This window comes from Saccoglossus kowalevskii, chromosome 17 (genome assembly GCF_978046115.1).
Source record: "Saccoglossus kowalevskii chromosome 17, keSacKowa6.1, whole genome shotgun sequence".
Taxonomy (NCBI): domain Eukaryota; kingdom Metazoa; phylum Hemichordata; class Enteropneusta; family Harrimaniidae; genus Saccoglossus; species Saccoglossus kowalevskii.
Window position 1 is genome coordinate 15,585,212 of NC_140657.1, and position 16,176 is coordinate 15,601,387.

General features: G+C 37.3%; 2 protein-coding genes across 3 annotated transcripts in view; one reads left to right on the plus strand and one right to left on the minus strand.

Annotated features, from left to right (window-relative positions):
* The first annotated feature begins 3,918 nt into the window (after nt 1–3,918).
* On the plus strand, nt 3,919–9,373 carry LOC144356047 (uncharacterized). The gene is made up of 3 exons (XM_078010953.2): nt 3,919–4,076; nt 6,219–6,278; nt 7,521–9,373. The coding sequence occupies exons 1-3, from the start codon at nt 4,001–4,003 to the stop codon at nt 9,371–9,373; spliced, it is 1,989 nt and encodes a 662-aa protein (XP_077867079.1). The 5' UTR covers nt 3,919–4,000.
* A 4,019-nt stretch (nt 9,374–13,392) lies between these two features.
* The window catches only part of LOC102807909 (uncharacterized), a 53,734-nt gene continuing 50,950 nt past the window's right edge, over nt 13,393–16,176 (minus strand). For both annotated transcript variants that reach the window (XM_085492463.1, XM_085492462.1), the window contains one exon: nt 13,393–15,813. In XM_085492463.1, the coding sequence (XP_085348589.1) occupies nt 15,750–15,813 (64 nt within the window). In that variant the 3' untranslated portion in view covers nt 13,393–15,749. The remainder of the gene's footprint in view (nt 15,814–16,176) is intronic.

Consider the following 16,176-nt stretch of genomic DNA (forward strand, 5'->3'; position numbering starts at 1 on the left):
AAAACACACACGCCATTTTTAAACACACTCGTCATTTTTTAACACACGTCGTTTTTAAACACACGCCATCTTTAAAAACACACATGTCATTTTTTAACACACACGTCGTTTTAAAACACACACGTCATTTTTAAACATACACGTCATTTTTTTTAACACACACGTCGTTTTTAAACTGACTAATAATTCTAAATTACGTACGTATTGGAGGCCGTGGCGTGTGTGTTTTAAATTGGTGTATGCATTTTAAAAACGGTGGGATTGTGCTTTTTAATGGTATGTGCATTAAATGTATTGTATTAAAAAATGATGTGTGTATTTTAAATAGCGTGTGTGTTTTAAAAAGTATGTGTGCTTAAAAAATGACGTGTGTGTATTAAAAATGATGTATGTATTAAAATAACGTGTGTGTTTAAAAACGATGTGTGTGTTTTAAAAATGACGTGTGTTTAAAAACGACGTGTGTGTTTAAAAATGACGTGTTAGTTTGAAAAAGACGCGTGTGTATTAAAAATTATGTGTTTTTTAAAAACGACGTGTGTGTATTAAAAATGATGTGTGTTTAAAAAATGACGTGTATGTTTTAAAAATGACGTGTGTTTAAAAACGACGTGTGTGTTTAAAAATGACGTGTGTTTAAAAACGACGTGTGTGTATTAAAAATGATGTGTGTGTTTAAAAATGACATGTGCATTTAAAAATAATTTGTGTTTAAAAAATGACGTGTATGTTTTTAAAATGACGTGTGTTTAAAAACGACGTGTGTGTTTAAAAATGACGTGTGTTTAAAATGACGTGTGTGTTTTTAAAAATGACGTGTGTGAGGTCGAATAGAAATTTCGTGTGTAAAAAAACGCGTGCATTAACATTTTTACGCCAGTAGGGGGCGCTATTTTTGAATGATTTTTTTTTTTGTGTGTGTGCAAAAAAAACGCGTACATTAACCTTTTTACGCATGTGGAGGGCGCTATCTTTGAATGATTTCATCGATTTTTTTTCGTGCGTGTGTAAAAAAAAATCGTGTGCATTAACCTATTCACGCCTGTGGAGGCGTCGTCTCAAGTGGTAGATATTTTCGTTTGTAGATTTCTATAACATCAATAAGGTACGTATAAAGGAACGTGTCCAGCGCGAACGTGTTATTCATTCGGCCTTATAAATTTACCGACACTGTCAGAGGCCTGTCGATTTATTACGGATAGACCAGTATTCGGCCCCATGGGTCTAGACGTCCACGTATTGTCTTCTGCGACCATTCACACGAATACATCGACAGGTCTCTGACAATGTTGGTCAATTTATAGGGCCGAATAAATAAAACGTTCGTGCTGGACAAGTTCCTTTGTACGTAACTAATTGACGTTATAGAAATACCTATATATCTACCACTTTAGACGACGCCTCCATAGGCGTGAATAGGTTAATGCACGCGATTTTTAACACACACACACGAAAAAAATCATTCAAAGATAGCGCCCTCCACAGGCGTAAAAGGTTAATGCACGCGTTTTTTTTTTTTTTTGTCACACACACGAAAAAATAATCATTCGAAAATAGCGCCTCCTACAGGCGTAAAAAAGTTAATGCACGCGTTTTTTTTTCTTTTTACACACACAAATTTTCATTCAACCTCACACACGTCATTTTTAAAAAAACACGTCATTTCTAAACACACATTATTTTAAAACACACGTCATTTTAATATACATATAATTTTTAAAACACACGCGTGATTTTAATGTACATATAATTTTTAAAACACACACGTCGTTTTTAAACACACGTGATTTTAATACACACGTCGTTTTTAATACACACACGTCATTTTAATGTACATACAATTTTAAAACACACACGTCGTTTTTAAACACACGTGATTTTAATACACACGTCGTTTCTAATACACACACGTCATTTTTTAAACATACATAATTTTTAAAACGTCATTTTTTAAACACACATATTTTTTTTAAATACACACGTCACTTTAATACACACGCCATTTAAAATACACACATCATTTTTTAATGCAATTACATTTAATGAACATATACACACATCAGTCATTTTAAAACACACCATTAAAAAGCACAGTCACGCCGTTTTTAAAATGCACACATCATTTTAAAACACACACGCCACGGCCTCCAATACTTACGTAATTTTGAATTATTAGTACGTACGTTTTCTAGTATACACAAAATAATAAATTTACATTCCGCGCCTCGTATACACACATGATTTTTTAAAGCGCCGTTTTTTTTAAAATGCACACATCATTTTAAAACACACACGCCACGGCCTCCAATACTTACGTGATTTTGAATTATTAGTACGTTTTCTTCTAGTATACACAAAATAATAAATTTACATTCCGCGCCTCGTAGTAGTGTTTGTGACGATGTACGTTCTTTCAGTGGTGTTCGACAATTTTGTTATTTCTGTTGGTGGTGCATTTGTTGAGTTCTTGAAGTTGAATATGTTTGTTTATCACTCAGACTAGTAATACTAGTATTACTAGTCTGAGTTTGTCACCTAAGCAACGCATGGTCAGTGTATATTGTCCGGCGTTTCAGGGAGTCAGTTATGATTGGAAATAATTTCCTGGGTTTTACTATCCTCGGGGGCGGACATCCGGGCATTTTCTACCGCCTGGCAACCCTCGCGGTGAAAACAAAGACCAAAAACTCGCAGAAAACGGTACTTTGCGATGGTTGTTGAGAGTCCCCTGAACAGTGTAACAAGATTAGCCCTACGTGTGTAACATATATGAATTTGGTTGTTCGGGATTACTTCAAAGTTGAGTTTGTGTTGTTTTCTCGAGTTTTCACCGGCTCCACCGGCGTTCCACAGCAGCGCGCACAGAGCCCATAGAAATACGTGGTACAATGGTGCGCGTCTTAGCAACGTAGAACGTCCGTGACGTAGCTCCGCCCCGAGGATAGATTATATGATAAACCGAGTCAGGTTACGAAGAGTTTGATATTTCACAATGAGCAGTCGTATTGAAAATGGGGAATACAATCATTGTTAGGCCGAACATGTTAAATCTGTTTTATGTCTTTTTCATACATGGACAGATCAACTTTCTTAATATATTTTTTCTTCTTTTTTTTTTGACAATTTTACATTACCGAATTTTACTTAATAGCGATATAAAAGAAATATCAAAATCCAGCGAAAAATTAATATCTTTACAGTATATTGTGATCTTATTCATGATACATGTACATACTAGGGGGCAATATTATTGTAATGAAAATAACATGTCACATTATTAAAAATGTTTAAATTTTTAACTTGGTGCATTTATATACCACGTTTAAGTCGTTGAAAACACTGACAGACAATCGTTTATTCACTCGGCCTGGTCATCATTGTAAATGTTAACAAATTCGTATAGGGCGCCCTCTCAGACCAAGCAAAGCCCCTTAGCAGTCGACAGAGGGCGCGATGCGTTGTCTTATAAAACCAATATAAACCACTGTTGGTATAGTTTGGGTGCGCTTGTCTCGGTGAGATTGTCAAAATTACAATGAAGGTCATATTCCCTGAATATCAATGTCACCCATTACTTTTGTTGAACTTGAATGTTGACTCCGAATTAGCTGATGATCCGGATTAGTTGACTCCGGATTAGCTGATGATCTAAGACGTCATCGCGGACGAGTGACTTCCGGTATCATGATTGCGGCCGCACCCCTCCGAGCCACAGACTATTACTAGTCTAAGAGTTAACTAAACACAGAGTAATAATAGTCCAATACCAGCTGGGTTTGATGTATTGTGGACAATTGCACGTTTCCTTCGACCTTTTGCATTGGACTATCACGAGTTGCAGCGGGCACAGCTGTATAAACCATACATTCACTGACCATTCCCAAGATACATTGCGGTTACATGTTTCTCACTGACAGCGCCGCTATATTCACAGTGGTGAGACCGAACGCGACTGAAAAAAAACTGCGGAGGAAACCCGAAATGGTAAAAATGACCAGAAATGAAACTGATGAACATGCTTGCGCTCTTTTGCGTATTTTTCACCCTTGGATTACTAGTGGCTCTCATCGGACTAGGTAAGCTACGTCTTCTTCCACACGCCCCTTTCAACAATCCTCGTTTGGACACCGTTTATGAAGAATTGGAGTTGTTTAAATAATTTAGTCATTTCACCCTAATTACCGTATTACTATATAGTGATATACATGCAGTAATCCTGTCTTTAATCCCACGCCTCGTGACGATCAAAGGGATTACAGAGTTCCGAGTAAGACTGCATTATACAGCCGATACTGCTCATACTGAATCATATTAACTGCGTATACTACATACGCCCATGAAATCTAATGCGACGAAAGACGTTGCCATAAAAATACACCCCGTAACCGGGCTCGTCGACACGAATGCCTCAGTATTTACAGCTAGTTTTCGGATTACATTTGTGTAACATTTACTAGTATTCCTTGTCAACACGCAGAATCGCGTATATAGTTTTTCGATGGGGTATAGTCACCTCAAGTTACCCGGGGAAACTTACCCATTCGTCGCAATGAAACATTACACTTAATATGTTATATGTTGCAAAGTTTAAGTATTCGGTAATAATAAAATACTTGCTGTTGACGATGCATTGCAACACGTACGTGATTCTCCATCAATAAGGGGCCACACCTAATGGTGTATTCCTGCTGCAACTATATGCATTTATTGCCCAATTATTGAACGCTCACTAGTTCAACCGTTCATAAATCCATTTCATATTTGTCCCCATCTGTTACTGATATTGGCTACTTAATTACACAGCAACCTTTTATGAATTGCAATTAAAATATAAAGGACTTTTTTAAATACTTCAAAAAATACAATTCCAGCCTCAATTACTTAAAAAAAATAAACAATGCGCGTCGAATAAATCCGTATTGTGTTTCGATACCGGGTATTGGCGTGGTATGGTATTTCTAATACAATTATTGTTTTGTCTCGTTTTTAGTTTATCGGCGTGTTCAAAAGCACTGCATTACACTATGTGTCAATATTTCTATGCACGATCAACAGGTGTACATGAGCAATACTGTCTGGGTTAACAAGCCGTATTTAATAAGTTTACTTGAAGTATAATTTCCAAAAGCATTCAAACGCTGTTTGCCATTCAAAAATACGAAATATTGTCGTTTTAAAAAAATAGGAAAAATGTCTATTTACAATAATGGTGCACACGCTGTACAATACAGGGTCACACTCGTGCCGCAATAAAACAATCGTGCCATTCCAGCAATCTGTGTCTGTCGATATCAATGAATTAGCATAATAATGATAAATTGAATAGAATTGGGTCAGTTCCGCCACAGATGTTGCTATTAAAATACGGGGTTTTATTAACTGACTGTAATATTGTTTTAATGCATTATCGTTTAACACAAATGACATTTATTGATATCGACATGAAGTCTGTCGTAACGCGGTTTAATTTGCTGCACGTGTCGGACCGTGTTCAGATACATCTATGCTTGTCGTGACATTTCTGGTACGGCGTCCCTGCAAATAAGTACGCACACCGTCAAACGTAGTCAAACCAACAACAGCCCTCCCCCCGATGTAACCAATTTTTTTTAATAACTATGAGGTTTACTTGAAATTAAAACAGAGGATATTAGCTAAGCATGGTGGTAGTATTTCGTCATATCTTACAATTTCCTTTGGTAACCTGGGAGGAAAATATTAAGAAAAGTTGTGGATAGAATTCGTAATATATGAACTGTTACAAATTTAAAACATTGCAATTTAAAGAGGGAGGGTCGTCACCTGCGCACGCGCGGGAATTGAGTCCCAATCGCTATGGCCATCTGACACATTGTAAAGGCGACAGAAAATATAGTATACGGAGCTGGGACTATCGTATGGTCGTGGGAGAAAATTCTCTTATCACACACGTTTGGCTGTTGATGAGGGATCAGGTAATATTCGCCAATTATTTCGAAGATCTCAGTGGCAGAACATAGCTCTACTTGGTGGGACAATCCCGAAAAATAAGATAATTTTGATTGTGATGGACAATCGATTCGAGTTCTTGGATGAAAATTGAAAGAAAACAACACAATAAAGACACAGTTATATTAGAACACAGAGTCAAAGTCCGCTGATTGTATCAGACCAGAAATTCCCATGTTTTTTTTTTTTATTTTGTTTTTTCTTTCAATCGTTTTCACTTTTCTTTATAGACTCAGAGTTGAATTCAGAGAGCTATCGCCGATACGTTCTTAATGCAAAGACAATAAACGGTAAGTTATATCAAAAACGCTAGAAAATGTCTTTACGGTAGTACGAGATGGCGCAAGAGGGCACACACATTGCTTTGTTAGTCAACATGAACGTGGTTTCAAGTTTCTCTTGGAAATATATCTTATCACTTCTTCCGGAATGTCAGAATTTTATGTGAAATTGATCCAGGGCAGGATGTTGATATATAGTTGGTATGATTAATGTATGGGTGACAGCAACCTTTTCGCAAAACGCTCGCTTAGAGACAAAGTGCATCTCTTCAAAAATGTAATTTTACATCATTTGCGATGGCACCAATTTATTTGTGAATAGACTAATTAAAACAGAAATAGACCTTTCTGTATACTAGTATCTTACGCATGGCCCGGAGTGTCTCACATCCCAATGTTGAACATTATACGTTAATTTTGGTTAAGTAAATTTGTTGTTGGACTTTTTTTCCTTTTGTCATAGAATAGCCTGACTGGCCGTAGGCCCTCACTGGCCGAACGGCATCAGACCGTTGGGTTTGGAGCACCGCGGAGGGCGCAACTCACGCGACGTCGTCAGGATAGTTATAGATGTAAATGTAAAATTCCCCCATTGGAAAGTGCTAGGATATGTGACCTTTAGGTGACCTTTAGGTGACTATTTGGGTGACTATTTGGGTCATGTATAAGGCACATTAGACGGAAAAAATATTCATTCAAGTGACATGTTGCGGAAAGTAAATCCCCAAAAATAACAAATACAATCTAAAACAAAAGTGTGAACAGTTTTGAGGACCCAACTACAAATTTCACGAGTTGACACCCCACGCGTTTGGTGAGATCGGTTAATTTATCGAAATGAGTAAAAACTCCCTCAATTGCCCCAGCCATTCTCGTACACGTGTCTGTTTAGTACCACCAAGAAAAGGGATGGTAATTGCCACGTTCGACTTAAACATTTCAGAAATGTCTTTCCTATAAAATTAAACTACATAGCTTTGGTGGACTGGTATTATTGTTCCAGTGTAGGTATACACTGTCACAGAGTGTTGGAAATTGCCGGCGAATAACGCAGACTACTCAAAAAAGTGCAGAAACATTCCATCTCAGACAACTAATATTAGTGGTCTGAGATTCCATGAAAGCCGAAGCACGTGCCCAAATGCTGATAGTTAACAAGTGAGAGAAAATGCACATATATCAAACTTCCTGTCCCGAGGGATTTCCAATGTGTTATCTTTTAATATCAATCTAATTTTGTTATTATTTTAGATATCTTACCCCATCAGCCGGACATCCATGTAGATCACACCGCGTACTGTACAGAAGATAAACAATCGCCATGGCAACCAGGTAAATCAAAGCACATCTTAATGATTGGAGGCTTGAGTTTCCTTGGTTACCACCTCACTCATCAATTCTTGGATAATGGTAACCATGTCAACATAGTGGACGAATTTGAAGATCGTTGTAATAATGAAATGAAGCGGTCTCGCTGGGAGGCTCTCAAATACCGCCATTACTACAGACTTGCCTTCACACGTGGGAATGCCTGCAACCACGTGCTCCTTCAAGAACTATTTCAAAGAAACAAGTTTACAAACGTATTTTATCTTTATTCCGACTTGAATAAATTAGTTCTGGACCCTCAGGAATTTGCTGACACAACTCTTACATGTTTCACAGTATTATTAGAAATGTTGAAAAATACTCGTAATGTCTCTCTCGCGCTCATTACTACCACGTCAATTTATGGGTCTCACCAACATGAGAGGGCGTCGTTCATCAATGAAGGACTCTTCCGTCCAAAAGACGTACGTGCCGCGATACTGCAAAGTATGGAGTATATTGCGCATGCGTATCACACACTTTATAACATTCCGTTTGTAATATTTAGAACTTCCAATATTTATGGTCCGTTTATGGACGTATTTTCAGTAGTTCACCGTTTAGTGGAGTGTACACTTCACCAGAAACACGACTTTCGAACATTGGATGAAATTGAGCAATCACAACTTCTCCACAAATGGCTGCACGATGTAACTATTATCCGAGGGAGCCAGGATTTCTTACACATAACCGATGCCGTAGAACAAATACAATCGGAGTTAAGATACGGGCATTCATGTGCAGCTGTTGACGTCACAAGCAACCAACCGACTCGACTTGACGTTATCCTATTATTCCTGTATGAAGTAACACGTGGTATTTCCACGCCCAGGCACACGCAACATTTGAAAGCAAAGCAGCGCCCTCTGGGTAATTTGATAGACAATATGGTATATTACACTGGATTTGCGCGACAGCAGACACGTTTGGTAACTGATTTGAAAACAGGACTCAATGATTATGTTTCGTGGTTTGAGTCTTTCAGAGATCAGACTATATTTACAGAAGATACTAGTTTTATTTTGTCTTCCTATTTCACAACCAACTATGATCCACAGAGGAAAATATTTCTTCGGAAGGACCGCTTTGGATTCATGGATACGTGGTATTGGAGCGTGCAAGATATCGGTGCTCGGGCTGTAATAATTCATGATAACCTAGGGGGTCCATTTATTAACGCAGTCTCCACTGATAAAATTACATTTTCATATTCATCCTTGAAGCGGAGGTCAACCAATGACGCGCGTTTTTACGCTTATCTGACATACTTGCGCGAGAATCCAAATATTCACAGGATTTTCCTGACGGATATATCGGATGTTAAGTTTCAAAAAAATCCATTTCAATTGTTAGAAATGTTAGGAGATCTTTTATATATTGGTCGAGACATTGATATTTTTTCAAATATGGCCTCAATGGGTTGGTTGAAAGACAAGTTAGTGCCCTGTTTCGGAGAAGAATCAATTTCGCGGAGTGATATTGCGTCTGTCATTTTGCTCAATCACGTGTACAATGCCGGTGTGATTGGCGGATCCCGTCACGTGATGTTGCAGTTCCTGGAGAAGGTGACTGATGTTCTTGATAACACACCACGTGACGTAAACTGCAACATGCCAGTGGTCAATTACGTCGTTCATAAATATTTTGATGATCGTGTCTACACTGGTTTCCCGCTCACCAGTCGGTTCATGACCAGAAAGAAGTCTGCTAAGGGGGTTTATATTTTACACAAATGAATAAAGAAAACTGTGACTGCTGAAGCATACTGTTAAATATCATAGTATCTGAATCACGTGTACAATGCCGGTGTGATTGGCGGATCCCGTCACGTGATGTTGCAGTTCCTGGAGAAGGTGACTGATGTTCTTGATAACACACCACGTGACGTAAACTGCAACATGCCAGTGGTCAATTACGTCGTTCATAAATATTTTGATGATCGTGTCTTCACTGGTTTCCCGCTGACCAGTCGGTTCATGACCAGAAAGAAGTCTGCTAAGGGGGTTTATATTTTACACAAATGAATAAAGAAAACTGTGACTGCTGAAGCATATTGTTAAATATCATAGTATCTGGATTAAAGGGCGGTGGTCGCGCTGTGCATGTGCGACTTTTGTGTTGATGAACATTGAACAGATTTTCCCACAATCCGATGCGCTCTTCAAATGGAAATCACAAATATGAGGTTTGACCTGGGCGCGACTTGCACTAATTACAGTTTGTGACTCCTTCGATACCTTCCAACCACCTAAATAATTAAAGCTTGATAACGTCTCAGTTTGTACTTGTTGATCTGCACAACAGTCAAAGTCGCCATCTTTGTTTATATGAGACCCCACATATCTCGCGCATGCGTAGCGCGACGACTACCGCCCTTTAACATATAATCTAAGTGTAGTGACAACAGTATTATAAGAATAAATATTTGATACTATTGGCGCAACAAAGGTATTCCTTTCGTATTTATAAATATTTATAAATTTCAATGGCAGTTTAAAAATATTCCAACGACAGTTATTCAAACGGTTAATATACACCTCTTGTTTCAGTTTGAGTTGTTAAATTTATAAATATTTATTTGAAAAAAAGGAAACGCCGAGTGTATATTTGGTACATTTGACTATCGAAAGAGTAGGTGACGCTATTACATATATTTAAATCACTGATAGCAGGACATTTTGTTTGTGAACTTCCCGGATCCTCAGATTGTAAAAACTTTTGTTTCCATAGAACAAACTGTTCCCAACAACACTTTCATTGTCAAGAAAGGCTGCATATTTCTGGAACGCTGGTTTTACATCCTGCCAGGTTGTAGCAGCAATGTTGCAGGGAAGTATTTTCGACAACACGAAAGAAGCTTTCTATTGTGCTCCAAATCTAGCTTCAATATCAGTTATCACAACATCTAACAATGGATAAACCACATTTATCCTATAATAATCAGCAGCTAACTGGTTTTCTTGACCAGCATTTGCCCTGTAGACTGATCTTTTGCCATGTCGTGGTTTTTTGTCCATGACTACTCTATCCAAACCAATTTTTTCTGCAAGTTAACATGCAGCTTGGTACATTTCAAGGAACCCGTCAGAAGATTATAGGTCTATTATTTTGCATATGACCGCTTAAAACAGATGATATATGTACACCATACATCATAGGACAAACCCGATATAATGATAGGATATATTGAGGCATACATACAGCCCTGGATTAGTGACAGCTGTTTTGTGATCATATACACTTCATGATCCTGCACAGTCAGCTGGCGTACAACTGATAATCGAATAAATACTATTAATCTACCGATACTTTCTATAATATGGGGGCAGCTACCTTGAATGCGGCTTGAAACTAAATACAGAGACTTGTACGCTAGCTGACTTTCTTCCTGCTATATATATACACATCGCCTAGATTTCGGTAGAAGGTACTCAGGATGTCATTGTTATTTTATGTGTGTCGAGACGCATGCAACACTGCCGATAAAATAAATACATGCACTTAATACGGGTAGAAGTTATACATTGCAGGTTTGTGCTTTTATTCACAAGCTCATAATTAAAGGAAGGTAGTCGTCGCACCATGCATGCGCGAGATATATGGGTATCATATAAACAAAGATGGCGACTTTAACTGTTGCGCGGACCAACGAGTACAAACTGAGACGTAACCAAGCTTTAATTAGTTTTTTGTTTAGGTGATTGGAAGGTATCGAAGGAGTCACCAGCGGAATTAATGCAAGTCGCGCCCAGGTCAAACCTCATGCTTTGGATTTTCATTGGAAGAGCGCATTGGATCATGGAAAAATAAATGTTTATCAACACAAATGTCGGACATGCGCAGTGCGACGACCATCGCCCTTTACCGATATCCAAGTACTTCTGATAAGTCCTTCTTCACAAATAACAATTATTACCAATGCATTTTATCTGAATCAGGTTGAACATACAATGACGTATTTTGACCCTAAAAGACACTCTCAATACACATTGGTTGTGAAATTGTGTTTATCAATATATGTAAAGTTTAAGTCAAATTAGGCAATGCGTTGCCAAGAAACGGCAACATTCTCTTCACCTATTTCGTGAACACAAGTGCCTCTTCAACGTACACGAATCAGAAAATAAAAAGTACCGGTGTAATACTTAGTACATAAAAAGTTTGACAGAAATAAAAAAGCATGTCAGAGATATGGCAGCGTGTACATAACCACAGTTATCAGCCCCCCCCCCCATTCTGACACATCAATGTCCGGTGGGGGACCAAAAATACTTAATCACAAACAAGTCAGGCTGACATTTGTAACTACAGTCACCAATAAGTGCAAATTGGATGTTTGAGAAGGAAAATTTGCAGAACACACATTAGAAATGAAACAAAACAAACTGATACTCGTATTACAGGCACAATATTATATCTGGAAATTTGTGATCCTGTTGCAATTTGTCTTGATTGGTGATATTTTTTATCAAACATCATACTTGTTACATCACCCTAGTTACACCATACTAGTCGCACAATATATCACCCTAGTTACAACATAATAGTAGTTTATAAATAAATAAACGCTGCTCGGACTGATAAATATGATATATAGAAGATAATATTTGGTAATCGTAGTCCTAAATAACTATAACTAGCTATTAGCTATTTTTAATAGTTATTTAGGACTACGATTACCAAATATTATCTTCTATATATCTAGTTACAACATACTAGTTACACAATATATCACACGAGTTGCAACATGTCACACAAGTTATATCATACATCAACCCAGTTAACAAGCAATATCTGTTGACTTGCTGAATCAACTGAAACAGTGCCCTCACAGTCATGTCCGGAGATTTTCTAAATCAGCCGAAACAGTGCCCTTACAGTCATGTACCAAGCCACAAGAGGCCGGTAACTAGAATGCCGAATCCGGCATTCTGATTGGTCCATCACTTTCTCGTTGCTTGTTCCATTTCCCTTGGTTACCTGACGTCAGCGCTTACGCTCGTGGACGTTCAGGGGTTTCCTTTTACTTTCGAAAGTTGGGTGAATAAAAATGTTTTTTGTTATAAATGTGCACAGAAGCAGCGAAGAATGTCAGAAACATCTCAAATATGTAAATCTAAGCAGGCAGTATGTATGAGCATGGCTTTATTGTAGTATTACAGACACGTTTACGCAGAATGTAACTTGGAATGTTTTCAAATTACGTCACTCAGTCACGTTCATTCCGGCCGGAAAACCTGCCCAAATGGAACAATATGGCGATTACTAGTTACGTGCTATTTGCAAAGGAACCAGCGAAAATCAGCTGAAACAATGCCTTCACTCTCAGTCCTGTCTGTTGACTTTCTAAATCAACAGAAACAATGCCCTCACAGTTCTGTATGGTTATTGCTGAATCAGCAGAAACAATGCCCTCACTCTCAGTCCTGTCTGTTGACTTGCTAAATCAACAGAAACAATGCCCTCACAGTTCTGTATGGTTATTGCTGAATCAGTAGAAACAATGTCCTCAGTCCTGTCAGGTGAATTCCTGAATCAGCTGAAACAATGCATTTACAGTCCTGTCTGAAGACTTGCTAAATCAGCTGAAACAATGCCCTCACAGTCCTGTCTGGTGACTTGCTGAATCAGCAGAAACACTGCTCTCACAGTCCTGTCTGCAGTCTTGCTGAAACAGTTTCCTCAGTCTTGTCTGGTGACTTGCTGAACTTTAACATTTTCCTTTTCTCAAAATGATGTTCACTTGACAACAGAATCTTTTGATGATTATTTATTACAATACTTACAATTGATGCAAAAACCATTTCCGATAAGAATACAATTCAGTGAAAATAAGTGCAGTGATATGCATATTGCAAAATTATAAAATTTGTATAGAGCACATTCAATTCTAAATCAAAAACATTTTATGAATAAAAAAACAGTAACAAGTATATAAAGGTGAAAATCTGCACATTCATGAACATTCTACTGCATAAAAACAAAAGAAACAAACAGTAAGGACGGCATATGTCAACAGTATATGAACAGTATCAATGGACGGCAGCATCAAATGAAATTTAATAATAGTTCTGATATGGGTTGAATATTTTACCTATCAATATCATGGTATCACCTTGGTCTTCTTCATATCATCATTAACACCAGTAAAATGATATCAAAAATAAACTGTTAAGTACATGTAAACTGTAAGTGCATTGTATATAGTTTTTTTTAGATACACAGTTTGGTGAATAATTTCAAGATGAATATTGGGAACACAAATTCCACTATGATTTACATACAGCACCACGATTTATTTGTGGTTACATCAAAATTAACATATGAAGTGAACTGGTATCAATGAACATTTGACTGGAATGTCAAACATGACCAAATATGGTAACTGTAAATAATCATATTCTACTGGCAATACAATTTTAGTTGATCAGCATTATTCTCATATATGGGCATGATGATGATGATGATGATGATGATGATGACGACGACGACGACGACGACGACGACGACGACGACGACGACGACTATAATGATGGTAATTATTAGCACCAATTTTGAATGGCTGGATTGTAATTCAGTCGCCATGTTTTTTGGGATAAAAATGGTCTGCATGGAAACATTTCAGTAGTAGCTAGCTTTCAGCTGGCTTAAGCTAACATAATCTTAATTTCAAATCTTGTACAGATTAATTTGCATGAATTGAATAAGTTGAAATAACTATATAATCAATAATAATCACTTTAAAAATTGTATTTTTTTTCTGAAAAGACGAAGCAAAGGCCGCTTGGGAGTTAAGTTATGCTCAGACTCTACTACTGTGTATGCTCTGCCTTAATGTTGAAACTAAAATTCAGACCAATCGTCCCTTAATATGCAAGAGAGTATTTTAAATTTCCTTAAATAAATTGGTATATTTAACTCATGCTGTTATACAGGACGATTTACTTATGATGGAAATCTAAAAAGCCAATAGAAAAGATGCCTTTCACTTGGTATATGCGACACCTTACCCACAATTCCATAACTGACCACACGAGGGCAATATATCAATTTGTTTCTGTGGGTATTTTATACTTGGGAGTTCCTTGAGTTTGAATTATCTGTTACTGGTATATCTCCACTTATATGTAATAAATCATCACTATCAGAATTTTTAGATTTTTATGACATCATAGTTTTACCTTATGACATGATGAAAACCTTCAGTCGCAAATACTAGTAAACAAAACAACCAGAATTTTGTTTAATTCTGATGGAGGTGATCTATAATCAAAATAATTGGGAAATGATCCCCACAAATTTATATTGGATTCAGAGATGGGTCTAGATGTGTTATGTGTTTGGCTTCCGCTCATACATCATCTTGCCATGATTCCTTCTCATCAATATGGTGCTGTGAGGGGTTGATTATTGTTTACCCTGGTAGTACTATTACTAGTAACTGTTTTACATCAATTGTTGACAGAATACAATAAAAATTTGCTGGTGATAGCAGCTCTATATTGATATGTATTTTTTTAAAATATCTGTAAAATATTTACATAAATGATCTGCATAAAAGCAAATTTTTTTGTTTATATCCATAATTGCTAAAATTATTTTAATTACATTACACTTAATTATATATTCATAATTATACATTTATCAGGAATCTATACTGATCAAGGCATCTAAGTAATAACAGCCATGGCAAATTAGCCTTTATGTTTGACCCCAAAGGTCACACATCCTGGTACTTACTTCAAGAAAGTACCAGGATGTGTGACTTTTTGAAGGTCATGCATATTATGTTAATTTTGTACCTACTTCGAACAAGAATCATCTGGAAATCTCAGCTTCAGGTCCTTGTGCATTTTTTCCACACTGGCCAATATACAGTGTACTACTTAAAAATGACTTTTTTTTTAATAACTTACAATTTGTTTTTCCATTTGGCATTATACCTTGCACATGTATATTGGGTCATATTTGTGTATGGGATAATATACACTTTAGTAAGATACCACACAATCATCAGATACCGGGTAGTAGTCTCCATGGCAATTACAATGTTTGTACCAATGTTTGATAATTCAGTGCATATGGAAATAATGGCATAAAGCTGGCAAGACGTTAGCCATCTGCTGTGACAATGTGTGCATGAGATTTACATTTGGCAGGACTCACTTGGACAGATCTGAAAAAATGAAATAAAGGGAAAAATAAATAAAAAGTATATGTCAGGGTAGCAGTGGTTAGGGCTGGGTGGCAGTGATGGGGAGTTGTCTGCTGGTATGGACTGCATTGAAAATGGTGGTGGGGTCAGGATAGAGGTGGTATTGGAAGCCAGGTGGCACAATGGTGCTTGGAAGTGGTTATGGGAGCCCGACCAGGGTTGAGATAGCTGTATGGGCCTGGGGGGGGGGGTTGATTCAAATTCAAGCATTGCATCTTGAGATAATGATAATATGAATTCAATTTATTAAGAGATAATGGCACAAAATGTCAACGCAAAACATTTTCTAAAATGTATGCCTGTGCAATCATTTGCATTCAGTAA